Below are 16,755 nucleotides of genomic sequence, written 5' to 3' on the forward strand. Positions count from 1 at the left end.
TTAGATAATTCCCTGACTTTGGGTGGAGATACCCTCTGTCAGCTTCCTAAAAAGGGAGCAAGGGAGATAAGTGTTTTGAAACGTTGCATGTTAAAAAATGTTTTTATTCTACCCTCACACTTGATTGATAACGAGTCTTGATATGGAATTCTAAGTTGGAAATACATTTCTTCCTCAGAATTTTTAGGAGCTACATTATTGTCTTTTAGTTTCTGGTGCTGCTGTTAAAGGTTCAAGCAGTAGATTCTTCATTCTGGTTTTTTTCTCTCCCTGGAAGCTTGTAGGATCTTCTCTTTGACCTCGGTTTGTGAATTCCATGTGCCTTTATATGGCTCTATTTTCATTCTCTGTGCTGAGTACTCGGCCCTTTCAATCTAGAAACTAATATCCTTACATTCTTTGGTATTTTCTTGTATTAGGTCATTATTTCTTCCTCTCCATTCCCTTTGCTTTCTTTTTCTAGAACTCCTGTTTTCCAATGTTGGACTTTCTGGACTGGTCCTCTGTTCTTATCTTTTCGCTCCCATTTTCCACCTATGTTAAACATTTTCTCCCTGGGATATTTCCTCTATCTTTCAGCCCTTCTAAAGAGTTTTCATTCCTACTGTTATCTTTTTTACTTCTAAATACTTTTCTTTCCTTAATAGCATCCTGATGTAATGTAATGCAATTTTTAATCTGAGATTATAAAAGACAATTTTTCTAAGAACCTGTGACCTCACTCTCTTTAGCTCTTTCCTCTTAGGCTGGACAGATCCTCCCAAAAGAATCTTCCAGTCTCCTGCCTGGAGGGTCTACGCCTGACTGCCAGTATTCTGGGAGCTGAAAGGAAGAAGAGGGCTTGGCTGGGGGTAGGGGTGGGGAGTAGTCAGGTCTCCTGTTTGTTATGTAAATTTTCCAACTATGCCTGCATTCTCCAGTCCAAAGACTGTTCTACCCTCCCTAGAGAATAAACTCAGTTTTTCTACTGGAGGGAGAAGAGCAGCCATAAATTGCTCACATGGGGAGACTTGGTGATCTGACTGCTTAAACATACTTTCAACTCCTGATTTTAGCTTGACCTCAGCCCAGGCTGCAGGCAACAGCTGGTGCTGTCAATTGCTAAATCTTTTGGAGGTTCTGTAGTATAAACTGGGACCCAATGGGGTTAGCCACCCTCACTGCCATCTCAGAATTCTGCCTTCCCATATCTGCTTAATTAGTTAGCTCTCATCCATTGGATTTTCAGTTTCAAATGTTTTTGTTGTAGTTTTCTCCTCTCCTATTCTATTTGTCCTTGAGGGTGTGTGTGTGTGTGTGTGTGTGTGTGTGTGTGTGTGTGTAAGATCAATTTACTGTTGTTTTAGAGTGGCTTCGGGAGAGAGGAAAAGTAAATGCGGGTGCTCAATCTATCGTTTTCCAGATCATTTAAAACTTTGAGTCCTGGGCTTCCCTGGTGGCGCAGTGGTTAAGAATCCACCTGCCAATGCAGGGGACAAGGGTTCGATCCCTGGTCCGGGAAGATCCCACATGCCGCAGAGCAACTAAGCCCGTGCGCCACAACTACTGAGCCTGCGCTCTAGAGCCTGAGAGCCACAACTACTGAAGCCCAGGCACCTAGAGCCCATGATCTGCCACAAGAGAAGCCACCATGATGAGAAGCCCACGCACCGCAACGAAGAGTAGCCCCCACTCACCACAACTAGAGAAAGCCCGCACACAGGAACGAAGACCCGATGCAGCCGAAAATAAATTAATTAAATAAATTTAAAAAAACAAACTTAGCATATCCCTCAATTATAAATGTAGGCCATAAACCTGGTATTATTAGCAATATCTGACTTTTGCCACTAAAAGAAATCACAGATATTTAAATATTAAATTATAGTGGCTGAAGATATCTTGAAATAAAAATAACAAACAACAAAAAAACTTTATAAGTCCTTTTTCTCTTTTGGCCACACCGAGCGGCATGCAGGATCGTAGATCCCCAACCAGGGATCAAACCTGGGCCCCTGGTAGTGAAAGCACGGAGTCCTAACCACTGGACTGCCAGGTAACTCCCTATGAATCTATTTTTTAAACTTAAAAAAACAAAGTGTCAGATTGGTATCTTAATTTAATGAGCAAAACTGCTTTCAAAGAGCACTGCTAGTCTACACTTGTACGTAGATTAGAGCTGTCCAAGTGGCATGTGTATTGATCAAGGGGAAGGTCTAAAGAGAAGGGCATCTTGAATTCAGACAAGCATGTCATGTAAATCACCCATGTGAATGAACCTAACTTAGCCTGTTCCACTCTGTTGTATTTTTCAAACAATGCTGAAGACCTTGAACTTGATATTGGGCAAGATGAAGAGGTTGGTTGACAATTCTAAATTGCCTATTTCTCCAAAATATTTATGAAAATATGTCAGAACATACTTAGAGTGAATTTTCAACCATGGCAAAATTCATTGCCAGATGACACACTTCAATTTCAGGTTGTTTTCCTCACTCATACAATTAGGCTTTACGTAACAGCAGCTCCTTTATTAGCTAAATACAAAGCATACTTATGAAGAAAGCACATCACTCAGCTAGCACACATCCAAGCCAATCGTTTTATTATTAGTTTTGTTCAGGAGCATTGAGTAATACAGGGGAATCAAAGGTAATATATTACTGAAAACATAACTGATTTCTTTTAAAAGCTCCCTTATTAAGTTGCAGGATATAATCTCATTTGTGTGTGTATGTATGTGTGTGTGTGTATAAGCCCAGGCATATAGTTATACATGCACCAAAAACGTCTAAAAGGACTCACACTACCTGCTTGAGAATAGCTACCTCTGGGAGTGGGTTGGTGAATTAATTTTTATTTCTATACTATGAAATGTTAACATTTCTCATTTACTACTTTTTTCAATTAAAAAAAAGAAAGAAAAATCCCTTTTGCTCATCAAAGTGATCATATACACAACAAGGATTTTTTTTAAAATTACTATCAGCCAATATCAGCGCATTTTCCTGCACTACCTGCCCAAGAGCAGACCCAGCTGAACCTCACACATCACTCGGAATGGACAGTCACATCTGACAACATTGGATTCAAACCCCAACAGGGCTATTTTTTTTTGGGGGGGGTGCTATTTTTCATTCATGAATTTGATAAGCTATCTGTTTCAAACTTTGTGGCCTCCAAGCTTGAACCAATCTTTTTTTTCATGCTTCATTTCTCTTTAGGAAAATGTATTGATCTGCCCAGACATCCCATCAGCTCTTCCAAATCAACAGGTGAAACAGAGTTCTTTGCCAACAGCTGTGATTAGAGTGTCCCTGCCATGTCAGTCTGCTAGACAGATGGGAGGTGTTTTCCTGCCCTGGTTTAAGATCTCACAATAAATATTCCTAAAAGTATTGAAACTATGCTGTGTGTGTTACTTTAAAATCTTGCCTTTGAGGGACTTCCCTGGTGGTCCAGTGGTTAAGACTCCGTGCTCCCAATTCAGGGGCCCTGGGTTCGATCCCTGGTCAGGGAACTAGATCCCACGTGCCACAACTAAGAGCCCACATGCCACAACTAAAAAGATCCCGCATGCCACAATAAAGATCCCGTATGTGGCAACTAAAAGATCCTGCATGCCGCAACAAAGATCCCATGTGCCACAATTAAGACCCGGCGCAGCCAAATAAATTTTTTTTTTAAAGTTCACTAATAAATAAATAAATAAATAAAACTAAAATAAAATCTTGCCTTTGAAAGGAGATTAACATTCAACAGAAACTTCTCTTTCAGCTTCCTCCCAGAATTTCTCAAATGCTTACCAGTCACAGAATATAAAATTCAGAACTCCCATGACTAATTAGAAAGGAGGGAGAGAGAGTACTAGCACATAAAGTGATGAAGCCACTAAGTCAGTGATTTCCTAGACACCTCCACAGGGATGGCTTCAAGCCAATCATCCCATTTTTTATTGTTCCCTCTTCAACGTACCCTATGTATTCCCTTCTTGAGTTCCTTGTATAAAGGAAAAGAGAACAAGAAGCCCAGCAGAGAAGTCCCCAAAGTTCCTCCATTCATAAAAGTTCCTCCATTCATAACATCTGCGGAGTGACAAAGCAAAGGGGGGATGACAGCCAAACTGGGGTCTGGAGCCCATAATCTGACCCATGCTAGCCTAGCAGAAGCTTCTAAATTCCATAACAAACTCTATCAGTTTCAAGAAAACTAGCTTTTTGTCTGGAGGAAAAACCTAACTCTGAATCTACTAGTCTCTCATTTCTGTTATCAGACCTTAACGATCTGTAAATTGTCTTCAACTACATTCTAGGGAGTATTCTAGGGAGTTCTAAGCTCTCAACAGACCCTAATTTGTCCCCATTTCCCCCCAGTGTTCAGTAGTCTCTCCTACGTCAACAATGGGCAGTACAGCCAAATCACAAAACATTTGTGCTACAACAGACCTGAGAAGTCATCTGGTTCAGCCCCTTGGCTTCAGACAGGGAGAGTGAGGACAGAGAGAGGAAGTAACTGAGCCCAGGTCTCAGGGCTGGTAAGAGGCAGAGGCTGGGTCCCATGCCAAGTCTGAGGGTTCCCTGCCAGTTCCCATCACTGCAGTTCTTTCTTCTTTTCCTGTGTCGCATGCTATCTCTCTAGATGGTCACCAATTTGATGGTGCCTTTAAAATAAGGTGGTGATTTTTCTTCACTGTTACCACAAGATATGCTCACTATAAAAAGTTGGGAAAGTACAGCTTTTTTTCTGTTTTTCTACTTATACAGCTTGCATGTGTTTACTTGTACCGAACTTGGAAAGTACAGAACAGTATAAAGAACCAGAAATAAACATAACCCATAATCCTGCCACCTGGGGAACCCCATTGTTAACATTTTGGCATATTTCCTTCCAAGCTTTTTTCCTAAACATTTCAATGTAATTATTATATTGCATGTATAATTTTACATCCTGCTGGTTTTTTGGGTTTTTTTGCTTAGGTATGTTTCCTATTGGACTCAGACAACTCTGCATATGTGTATTACATTTCTCTTTTTTCAGCAGGAACTCATTTATCTGTCAGAAGGGTAATCAGACACTGAAATTCATGGTCACAGTTTTCTTCTGTGGTTTTGGAATCTTTTTGGTCTGTTTTATGGGGTTGTTTTGAAATTATTTTGTTGCCAAAAAGCTGTATGTGCTTTCTTCTGTTTGTTTACTTGGATCCAGAAAAACCTCCCACTGAAATGCTGTCTGGCCATATCCTGCCCAGCACAAGCCAACATCAATACATGTGGATATTTGCATCTGAAATAAGATGCACAGTGAAAGTGCCCATTTTAACAAGGAAAATTACACTGATGCAAAAATAAAATTCTATTATATTAAAAAGGCTATAATTGAATAGTCATGGAGATTCAACTTTATATCCCCAAAGAAGGAACAAATAGGAGATAAAACCCTCCTCCCCACCCCCCATTCTTGGGGGCTAGGCCTAGGCAATTTCAATTTCAGAAGTATTTTTCCCATGATTCTTACTCAGCCATGGCTGAACGGCACTGTACAAAATCACTCCCCCTCTGGGACTTCCCTGGTGGCGCAGTGGTTAAGAATCCACCTGCCAATGGAGGGGACATGGGTTTGAGCCCTGGTCTGGGAAGATCCCACATGCTGTGGAGCAACTAAGCCCGCAAGCTACAACTACTGAGCCGATGTGCCACAACTACTGAAGCCCGCGTGCCTAGAGCCCATGCACCACAACAAACAGAAGCCCCCACTTGCCACAACTAGAGAAAGCCCGTGCACAGCAACAAAGACCCAATGCAGTCAAAACTTTAAAAATTAAATAAATTTATTTTTAAAAAAATGTAGACAGACAACACGTGTGAAATGCAGGACCATATGTCAATTACAAGAAGGTCTGCAGATACTCAGGCCAGTTCTACTGGAAGGAAAATAAGGCATTCATGCTTCCAGCAGTGTTGTAAATAATATGAAAGTCTGGGCCCTACAAATGCTATTTTTCCAAAGTCTAGTCAATAAAAAACGGCCTTTTGAAGGAAATGAAGCATTACGCTGCCTCCCAGTCAGCAGTCCTCCTGATCTTTGTGGACAGGATCAGAGGTCACTCAGAATGACTGATGATGGCCAGTTCACCTCCCAGCTGGGCTGGTCATAAGCCAAGCACTCTGGCTCAAGGGTTTATGCTACCAATCAAAGCTGAGATATGATACAAGCCCAGTGGTCTTCAATAACCCATGGCCCCTGAAGACCAATCTACCAGGTGAAGACATAGGTGGTATTGCCAGTACCTACGGTGCTAACACTTCTCTAGGACCCTTCGATCATTACCAGCACTAGCTTTGTTTCCAGCTCATCCCTCTTTGCATTATGGCCACCAAGTTACAAACATTTAAATCAAAGGGATTTAGAAATACATATTTAAGAGAAAAAAGTTACACTGAGGGACTTCCCTGGTGGCGCAGTGGTTAAGAATCTGCCTGCCAATGCAGGGGACATGGGTTCTATCCCTTGTCCAGGAAGATCCGACATGCTGTGGGGCAACCAAGCCCGTGCACCACAACTATTGAGCCCGCGTGCCACAACTACTGAAGCCCGCATGACCTAGAGCCCGTGCTCCGCAACAAGAGTAGCCACTGCAGTGAGAAGCCCGCACACCACAACGAAGAGTAACCCCCGCACACAGCAACGAAGACCCAATGCAGCCAAAAAATAAGTTTAAAAAGTAAAAAAAAAAGTTACACTGAAAAAGGCTGAGTCTCTAGTTACTGCTGAGTGTTGTTGATCTGCAATGCTGACTATGCAGCCTTGTTTAAGAGAGTCTGAGAGTCCCAGCTCTCAGTGAACAACTCTAGCAACCCATCTAGTCATTCCTAACCTGCGAAAAGGAGATAACACACAGCATCCCATGATTGTGGTAAGGACGCAATCTGGCTCAAAGGTACCCAGCTGCAAGGTGATTATTATAAATGATGTTTATTCCCCAAAGTTTATTTTTAGAGTCACACATCATCTGTTTAAAGTATGAGCTTATCTCCTTTGCTAGGGAAATTTGCTAATTTCTTGTTCCTAATATTGTTGTTTCCAACCAGTTTCTAAGATACCCCAAGCAATAAATGTGTCATTGGTGTTTTAAAATAATTACCTGCAAGCTGTTGTTCAGCAAATCAAAGTCACTGTATCTCCTAACAATCTGTAAGAAATAAAAGTGGTGTTTTGATTCAGCAAAGACCATCAATTTTCATTTCCCTATTTAATATTTATTGGCATTTTAGAGCCAAGGCACTTGCATTAAGGGTAGCAGGGCTTATATACCTGGTGCTTAACTTGCTTAACTCAGCAGCCCCAGAAAACAGACCAAGCACTGCCCCTGAGTTGGCTGGGCCATGGGAAACTGGTTAATGCTAGCCAAACTCGCAAGATGCCAACAGGTAAGAAAGAATGATGACGTATTTGTTTCCAGGGTGAATAGCCCTTTAAGTATTTTTTTTTTATTAACCAGGCACCTAGAAAGATGAATTAATGATTTACCAAAAAAAAAAAAGTTTTAGTGAACATAAAATTAAAGTTAAAGCATGTGGACAGTCTTGAGGCCATTTCATCCTTGCCCTGGATAAAACTTCCCCCATTTGAGATCCAACCAGTCTAGAGATTGGACGCATCTGCAGGCAGAGAGGCCACACAGCTCTCTGATTGCCCGTTTCCCCTCTTGGCCAACGGTCCACATCCACTGTGTATGCATTCTTTCTTAGTTATGGTGATGCCATTGATTAGGCCATAGCCAAATTCCACTAGCTCTTCAGTCTCCGGGGAAGGAAGTTATTTTGCTTTCAAAAAGTTTTTTCAATCTTTATTGATGATTCTCAAATATTAGTGTGCATAAGAATTGCTTGGAGATCACCTAGGAATTCAGGAATTTAAGGAGGTTAAGTATCAACATTTTTGTTAAGTGTCCCCCAGGACTCTAAAGCATTGGATCTAGAAAACTACATCAAGGGTCGATTTTTCTGGTAGGACATTGCCCTTGGGCCTGTTTGACAAATATACATCAGAAAGTTAAACATGAGGGCATCCCTGATAAGTGCAAAGGAGCAAAAGGTAGTACAATAGTTAACCACAGAGAATGTGCAAATTCCACCCCTGTTCTGTCAGGGATATAAGCGTGACCTTGGACCAGTTACTTACCTTTTGAATGTAAAATGGGGCTAATACTCTCACACAGAACTGCCTTTAAAGGGCTAAGTGAATTAATGTGCCTAACAATAAATGCTCAACTGATGTTAAATAGTATAATTAGTCCAACAAAAAGCAGTTTGAATTTTCAGGCAAAGAAAAGACCAAGTATGGGTCACTGAGGTCAAAGACTGCTTAAGGTGAGAGGTAAGGTTCAACCTGGGCTATGAAGGACAAGGTAAGATTTTTGGAAGGCAGGAGGGTCATTATAATTACTAAAGCAGGAAAGAAATGGTCCCTGTACAGAATTCAGCCACCCTCTGCAAGTCAGCTGGGATGGGAAGCACCTCTAGATGTATATAGTTAAGTTCTGCCTCTCTGAGGCCACCTGTGAGGAAAGCAGGCCCTGGGGCTGTAAGCAGATCCTTACCTATGGTCAGTGTGGGAACTAGCACTAGAAATTGTCCATGACTGAACTTGGGAGTCCATGAAATGCACAATGTCCAGGGCACTGTCTCATCCTTCTACCTGGTGGACTGAATGTTAACCTGCCTCACCCAACAAGCCATGGCTTCAGGTGAGGTTTGAATTACTAGGAACAAAACAAGTAATTTGCCTAGCCCACTTACTCTGTGTCCACCTGGAGAACAAATTCCTACTCTCTGTAGTAAAATACACGAATTAAACTGAACAATTGGGAACATAAAAGCCTTTTATAATACCTGTGTTAGAGCTAAACGTTTATATCTAAAAGACATATGATTAATATAGTTTTTCCAGATTTTTAGATGCCCCAAGTCAGAATTTTGTTTAAACATTTTTCTAATGACAAAAAAAAAAAGCTTACCTGCCAGCTATTTTCTACAGAAATTCCTCTTTGTACCCGAATGATATATTCCTAAAAAAGAAGGTGAAAAGAGCCTCAATTACAAAACACCCAAATCATGCAGCTATATGGATGGACCTAGAAATTACCATACTAAGTGAAGTAGGTCAGACAGAGAAAAACATATATCATAAGATATCACTTATATGTGGAATCTAAAAAAAAAAAAATATATATATACAAATGAACTTATCTACAAAACAGAAATAGACTCACAGATATAGAAAATAAACTTATGGTTACCAAAGGGGAAAGTGGGGGCCGGGGGGGAGGGATAAATTAGGAGTTTGGGATTAAAATATACACATTACTATATATAAAACAGATAACTAACAAGGACCTACTGTATAGCACAGGGAACTCTACTCAATATCTTGTAATAACCTATAATGGAAAAGAATCTAAAAAAGAATACATATCTGAATCACTCTGCTGTACACCTGAAATTAATACAACATTGTAAATCAACTATATTTTAATAAAAACAAATTTTTAATAAGAAACAAAACAGAACAAAAAAACACCCAAATCAGAGGATCAAAAATATTAAGTGAAAGCATCAGATAAAGTAGACTTCAGAGCAAAGACTACTAGAAACAGAGAGGGACATAAAGATACAAGGGTAATCTCACAGCAAGACATAACAATCTTAAATGTGCGTGCACCAAATACCAGAGCTGCAAAATATGTGAAGCAAAAACTGATAGAACTGGAAGAAGAAATAGATGAATCCATGATTACAGTTGGAGACTTCAACACCCCTCTCTCAGCAATTGATATAACAACTAAAGAGAAAACCAGTAAGGATACAGACAAATTCAGCAATACCATTATTGATGAAAAATTAATCAGTAAGATTCATAATCTTACCGAATATTAATTAATAATTAATAACCAATTAATCTAAGAAAGAAATGAAAACTTTTATTTGAGCCAACCTGGGGACTATAACCCAGGAGACAGTCTTTCAGAAAGCTCTGAGGACTGCTCCGCCTGTTAGAGGTCAAAGCGCAGTTATATAAGTTTTTAAGACAAACAGGTTATACATCAAATGACATATCAACAGTTTACACAATCCAGATCTGCACGTACAAAGCAAGTCGTGGGTCATGGTGACCCTTTACCAGATTAAGAAGGAATGTTATCTCCTAAGGAGGTCTAGTCAATGCAGCCACACAATACATACTAAAGGGGAGGGAGGAAGCCTAAATGGAAGCCTTTTCCTGAGAAAAATTTTATGTTTGAATTTTTCTTGTCTTGCCATAAAATATGAATTTTATTTCATTACCATCAACCAACAGATTGATCAGCATTTATAGAACACTCTATCCAACAATAGCACTCCATCCAATAATATTCTGCTATTCAAGAGGATATACAAATGGCATATAAGCACAGGAAAAGATATTCAACATTACTAGTCATCAAGCAAATGTAAATTAAGACCACAGTGAGATATCACTATATCCCTATGAGAATGGCTGAAACAAAAAATAATGATAACACCAAAAGCTGGCTAGGAAAACAGAGAAACTGGATCACTCATAAATTAATGGTGGGAACTCTAAATGGTACAGACACTCTGGAACACAGTTTGGCAGTTTCTTAAAAAACTACAACATGCAACTATCATATGACCCAGCAACTGCACTCCTGGACATTTATTCCTGAGAAACAAAACCTTATGTCCATACAATAACTCACACATGAAAGTTCACAGCAGCTTTATTGGTAACAGCCCAAAAGTAGAAACAAGCCAGATGTCCTTAAGCAGGTAAATGGTTAAACTTTGCTACATCCACACCAGGGAATATGACTCAGCAACAGAAAGGAATAAACTATTGATACATGCAACAAATTGGATGAATCTGCAGAGAATTATGCTGAGTGAAAAAGCCAATACCAAAAGATTATAAACTACACGTCTCCATTTCTACAACATTCATGAAATGACAAAATTATAGATATGGAGAACAGCCTAGTGGTTGCCAAGAGTTAAGACTGCGGTAGGAGGGTGTGTGTGGAAAGGAAACTAGTGTGGCTATAGAAGGGCAAATGAAGTGCTATGGTTGGAAGGTCTCTATCCCCCCAAAATTCATGTGTTGAAATACTAACCCCCAAAGATGATGGTATTAGGGGGTGGGACCTTTGGGAGGTACTTAGGTCATGACAGTGAAGCCCCATGAATGGGATTAGTGCCTTATAAAAGAGGCTTCAGAGGGGCCCTTGCCTCTTCCACCATGTGAGGATAGTCTGAAACGTTGCTACTAGCTATGAATCCGGAGGAGGACCATCACCAGAAGGCAACCATGCTGGCACCTTAGTCTTGGACTTCCGGCCTCTAGAACTATGAGAAATAAATATCTGTTGTGTATAGGCCACTCGGTTTATGGCATTTTGTTATAGCAGCCTGAATGGACTAAGACATGAGGGATGTCTGAACCAACGGAAATGTTCTGGATTATGTATCTTGATTACATCAATGTTAATGTCTTGGTCGTGATATTGTACCAAGTTTTGCAAGATACTACCAATGAAAAAACTGGATGATGAATATATGGGATCTCTCTGCAATGCTTTTTTTTTTTTTTTTTTTTTGGCGGTACGCGGGCCTCTCACTGTTGTGGCCTCTCCCGTTGCAGAGCACAGGCTCAGAGGCCATGGCTCACGGGCCCAGCCGCTCTGCGGCATGTGGGATCTTCCCGGACCGAGGCACGAACCCATGTCCCCTGCATGGGCAGGCGGACTCTCAACCACTGCACCACCAGGGAAGCCCTGCAATGCTTTTTATAACTGTATGAGAATCTACAATTATCTCAAATAAAAAATGTTAACCTTAGGCATTCAAAACTACTATGGTAGACAGAGTCAGAAGACTAAGATCCATGATTTTTACCACTCAAAGTTTGCATTTTGTATGCATAGTCAACTAGAAAAGGCCATGGTTAAGAAAACAAGTAAAAAGGTAGAATAGATAAGCAGTGATGGCATTTTCCAAAGAAACCAAATCTAGTGACCCCCAAAGCTGCCTGAGCATTGAAATCTTCCTGCTCCTGGGGAGGGAAGACAAGAGAGGGTGTTAAAAATACACATTCACAGGCCTTGCACCAGACTTGCTGAATGAGAATCCCTAGGATAGAAACTGGGAATTAGAAGTTTTAATAGCCTCCCCAGGTAATTCTTACTAATCAAATAAGAAGGAAACAGAGACCTAGTCCAGCATTCTGCTTATACACACAAGGAGTTATGATGAAGGTACAGATGAAATCATATAAAAAACATTAACTTTTTTCCTCAAATGCTCAGAATTCTTTTAACATCTTTGGATGGTATGATTCAGGTATTACTCACAGTCACTACTCAACAAGTGCTTATCAACACAGTACTCAACAAATCCTTTCTACTGAATTAATTCTGATTTAAATAGGTTATTTAGAAAATAAAGCCAAATAAGCACTGTTAACTTGGTAACTGAATTTTAAAATAGATCTTATTTTCACTACCATTCATTTCCATTTTGTTTATTATTTATTTATTCTTAATAAATTTATTTACTTATTTTTATTTTTGGCTGTGTTGGGTCTTCGTTGCTGCGCACTGGCTCTAGGCACACGGGCTTCAGTAGTTGTGGCACGTGGGCTCAGTAATTGCGGCTCGTGGTCTCTAGAGCGCAGGCTCAGTAGCTGTGGTGCACGGGCTTAGTTGCTCCGCCGCATGAGGGATCTTCCCAGGCCAGGGCTCGAACCCGTTTCCCTTGCATTGGCAGGCGGATTCTTAACCACTCCGCCATCAGGGAAGCGCCCTCCATTCTGTTTAGTTTGCAAAGGTTGATAAAGTCCACATACGCAGGAATTTCTCCTGCTCTGGACTATGTTAAGAACGGTACATTCAACGATATCCACTCAACTTACGAGTGAATCAACTATGTACCTGGCACCCTGCTTAGCTGGTTACATGTGGGGTTATAAAATAAATACTTCAAAATTAACTTGTGTACTACGGCAAATCTCTTAAGCAATATGCCAGTGCAATTATTTCTGAATACACAGAGATAAAACACTAGAAGTATCTGATATTCTTGTATTTGGGGATCAGTCTATTAGCTTTAAAATTTTCTTTTTTTCTCAGGGTTGTCTTACTGGCAAATTGTCTGGGCTTTTACCTTCTTAGAGTAGAGCTAAAATCAGCACATATAATTGAGTACTTCCAAACAACTACACATAGACAAGCTGATGTCTAAGTCAGGGAGGAACTGTTACTTCTCAAAAATCACTTCAAGCATCCATTGCTTCACTATGATTTATAAGAGGAATAATATTAATTTTAAAAATTTCAGTTCAATGTTGAGCACTTGGTAGGTGCTAACACTGCTGTCCTGCTTTATATACTTTGGGTTTAAAGCTTAGACCTGTGTTTTACAAAGATGTTGCAGCCAATTGTAAACATCAATTAAGCACCTATCATGTTCCAATCCCTGTGTTTTGTTCATGCTGGGGGTATAATTCTAAACAGGAAAGGTACAGTGTGACTCCATTCCTTCCCTCTGTATATGCACAGTTTAGGGAGTTGGGGGTTTTTTTGTGTTTTTTTTTAACTTGGCTATAATATGGCACACAATAATGTTGGGGAAAAGCATTTGGCAAGAGGGAAGCAGTAACTACAAGACGGTGCCTGGGCCCTGATGTCAGACTACAATATCCCAAACTGACATCCTAATTAATGTTTCTGCCGAGACACTCTTTATGTTTATATCAGTGTTTCTACAAAGAGGGTGGTTCTGCCCCAGAGGAGACCTGGCAATGTCTGGAGACATCTTTGGTTGTCACAGGATGCGGGAGGGCTATGGGCATCTGACAGCTAGAGGTCAGAGATGCTGATAAACACCTACGATGCACAGGACAGCCTTACAAGGAAGGACTGACTACCTGGCCCCAAACGTCAACAGTGCTGAGGTTGAGAAACCCAGTTCCAGGTGCATCGAGTAAAACAGGTCATTCCAGTCTATGGAGGCTGGGGATGCAGGGTGGTGGAGGGGTTACTTCTGTCATCATCTGCCCCCGGCTGCAGTTTACTGGTACTCCACACACCACACCGTTGAGAATATGTGCACTCCCACCTAGAGGGCTCGCTTAATTACTGGTGGCCTCAAAAACCCCATTGTGTTTCTTCTGTAAAGACACACTAAGACACGTTAAGGCTCCAGTGTTGCCCTCAGGTCCCATCTGCCGTGTGGTTGCAGATACAGAAAGACAATGGGAAATAGGTACAGTGATTTTGCTCAGAAATACTTTCATTCCACTTGAATGGAGCAAGTTCATCCCTAACTACAAAACATTTTAATTTTTTTCGTTGGCTTGGTACCACCACCCAGCCTGACCAAAAGGAAATACTTTCACCTCAAATCTCCAATTTGTCAACTAAACATAGTACAGCTGTTCTACTGCTTGCAACCAGGCTGAAGCTCTGATTAAAGCAGAGAGGAGTGCCCTGGGGACCAGTAGAAACGCAACATTTGAAGTCAGGCTTCCACCTCCAGAGTCGGAGTCACCAGCCCAGAATCCTCCAGTGACTCATTCCCATCTTTGCCACCCTCTCTTGTGTGGAACAGAACCTGCAGTCTATGTAAGAGACAATCAACCACCAGGCACAGAAGGGAAAGCTAAGAGCCCTGTAGGGCGGCTCTGCGTCACACAGACCTATGCCGGCTGCCCATCCCTGCCATCTGCTGCCACGCGCCCAAAGGGCCTTCTTCCCGCTCCTCTTCACAACACCACACCCTTATCCTGGAGGAGCAGGGTGGGCATTTCGGCAAGTCAGGGTGGTTGGGACCGAAGTTGTTCAAAGTGGAAAGGCACTGGGACCACGTGATTTCTGACTTAAGTAAAGGAAGAGAAGAGAGAATTAGCGTAAAATAAGCACTGATCTTGTGCCAGGAACTTTCCTAGGCCCATTAACACTTCTCATCCAATCCTCACAGCTGCCTGGAGGGTAGATCTCAGCAAAATTAAGTGAGCTGTCCAGAGTTGCACAGCTAGGAAGCAGCTGACTGGGAACCGGAACCCCAGTCACTGATTCCTAGGACCCTCCAACCTGCCAGACATGGCTGGCAACCCCCAGGGACCTGGGGACGCCCTGAGCCTGGCTCTTTCTGCAGCCCTGAAAGATGAGGGTCCTCACCAGTCTGGGGAACTCGGGTGGACTCATCCTGAGAGTACAGGGGTAGGGACTGTCATTCCCACAACTGTTGATTAATGCTTCCAGTGCAGGCCATTTCCCCAGTAAGCATCCTCACTGACATTTTGTATCTCCCGAGTTTCCAAAGAGATACTTAAGATTTCACTGCACTGTAGCTGGCGGGCATTCAAAGATGCCTCAGTGTGATGAGATTTTAGAAAAACTAGGGAGGAAAACTTATTTTGAATCGTTCTGGCCCCAAATTACTTTAGTGAGGGTACAAACACAGACCACTTGGAAAGAAATGTGTAAAAGAAGCTAAAGCCAAAACTTAAGTCAACCTCCAAACCCACCTAACCCACGGCATTCTTCTCTCTTCCCTTTTGGCACAGCTATCAGATTTACTGAGACTCAGAGTACAGAGAGACGGGGCAGCTGTCTGGAGGTATTTTTACCTGTCAGCGTTCCCACATCTCTACCTCTAAAGCAGAGGGTTTCAACCCTCCTACATTCTAGAATTACCCAGAGAACTTAAAAAAAAAAAACACAAAAAAAACCAACAACCATGCTTTGACCCTACCTGCCAGAGATTCTGATTTAACTTGTCTGGGCCGAGGCACAGGCATTAGTAGGTCTTAAAAGTTCCCCAGGTGATTCTAATGTGCTGCCAGAGGCAAGAATCACGGTTCTAAAACCTCTTCAATAGGAAGCAGCTTCACACTACAAAAAGAAACACCCTGTCCTGAGAGGAAGGAAACCAGTGAACCAAGCACCCACCACAACTCACAGCATCCTCTCCGCCTACCCTCAGCCCTCCTGGCCTCTTCGGCAGGCACTCTCCTTTCTTCTTCGGTGTAGGAGGTACCTAACCTGAGCCCTCTAGGGTTTCCCGAATGGTCCTACGGTGGTGGCCCCACTCACAAGATCTGCCAACGTCACCTTCAGGTGAACAAGGAAGAACAGTAACTCTCATTTGCAGCCAGGGAGGGGCACTGAGTCTCTGAAAGCATAAATGCCTTGACTGGAGAGCAGTGGCTCTGGGATAGGAGGCCAGATCTGTGGGTCTCCAGCGCCCACGAACCACACCACTCCCAGTTCACTGCCAGACCTGCGTCCTCCCGGCACTTTCCCTTCATAGGGAGGCCCGCAGAGAAGGCTGAGCACAAGTGACCTTGCTAGACACCCAACACTATGCTACTTCCCCACGCAGGAACCTTCTAGGGCTCCCACTGGCCACGGGATAAAACCCAAACTCCTTAGCCTAGCTTCCGTGCTCTTCCACCGCCTGCCTGAACTGCCCTAACCCTTTCTTTCCGCTTAATCCCTCCTCTACCCAGTCAGACCCTGCGTATCCTCAACACCCCTCACTCACTCCTCTCCCTTTGCTTTGCTACCTAATCAAAACCTGGGAAGGTCAGCTTTTTAACCATGTTACGGCTATCTTTGTCCCGTGTCTGCCTATGTGTGAGGGGTGGGGTGGGGGCCAGGTTTCCTCTCCAACTGAACTAAGTTCTTCAAGGGCTAGAACACACGTTTCTTCATATTCC

The 16,755-nt window shown here is 42.1% G+C and overlaps 1 protein-coding gene across 4 annotated transcripts in view; it reads right to left on the bottom strand.

Annotated features, from left to right (window-relative positions):
* PXK (PX domain containing serine/threonine kinase like) overlaps positions 1 to 16,755 on the bottom strand; it is a 75,617-nt gene that overhangs the window by 41,249 nt on the left and 17,613 nt on the right. For all 4 annotated transcript variants that reach the window (XM_082848737.1, XM_082848739.1, XM_082848736.1 and 1 more), the window contains exons 2-3: positions 8,996 to 9,046; positions 7,121 to 7,168 (exon numbers count right to left, since the gene is read on the bottom strand). In XM_082848737.1, coding sequence (XP_082704863.1) covers positions 7,121 to 7,168; positions 8,996 to 9,046 — 99 coding nt within the window. The remainder of the gene's footprint in view (positions 1 to 7,120; positions 7,169 to 8,995; positions 9,047 to 16,755) is intronic.

This window comes from Leucopleurus acutus, assembly GCF_964270905.1.
Source record: "Leucopleurus acutus genome assembly, chromosome: 10".
Classification (NCBI taxonomy): domain Eukaryota; kingdom Metazoa; phylum Chordata; class Mammalia; order Artiodactyla; family Delphinidae; genus Leucopleurus; species Leucopleurus acutus.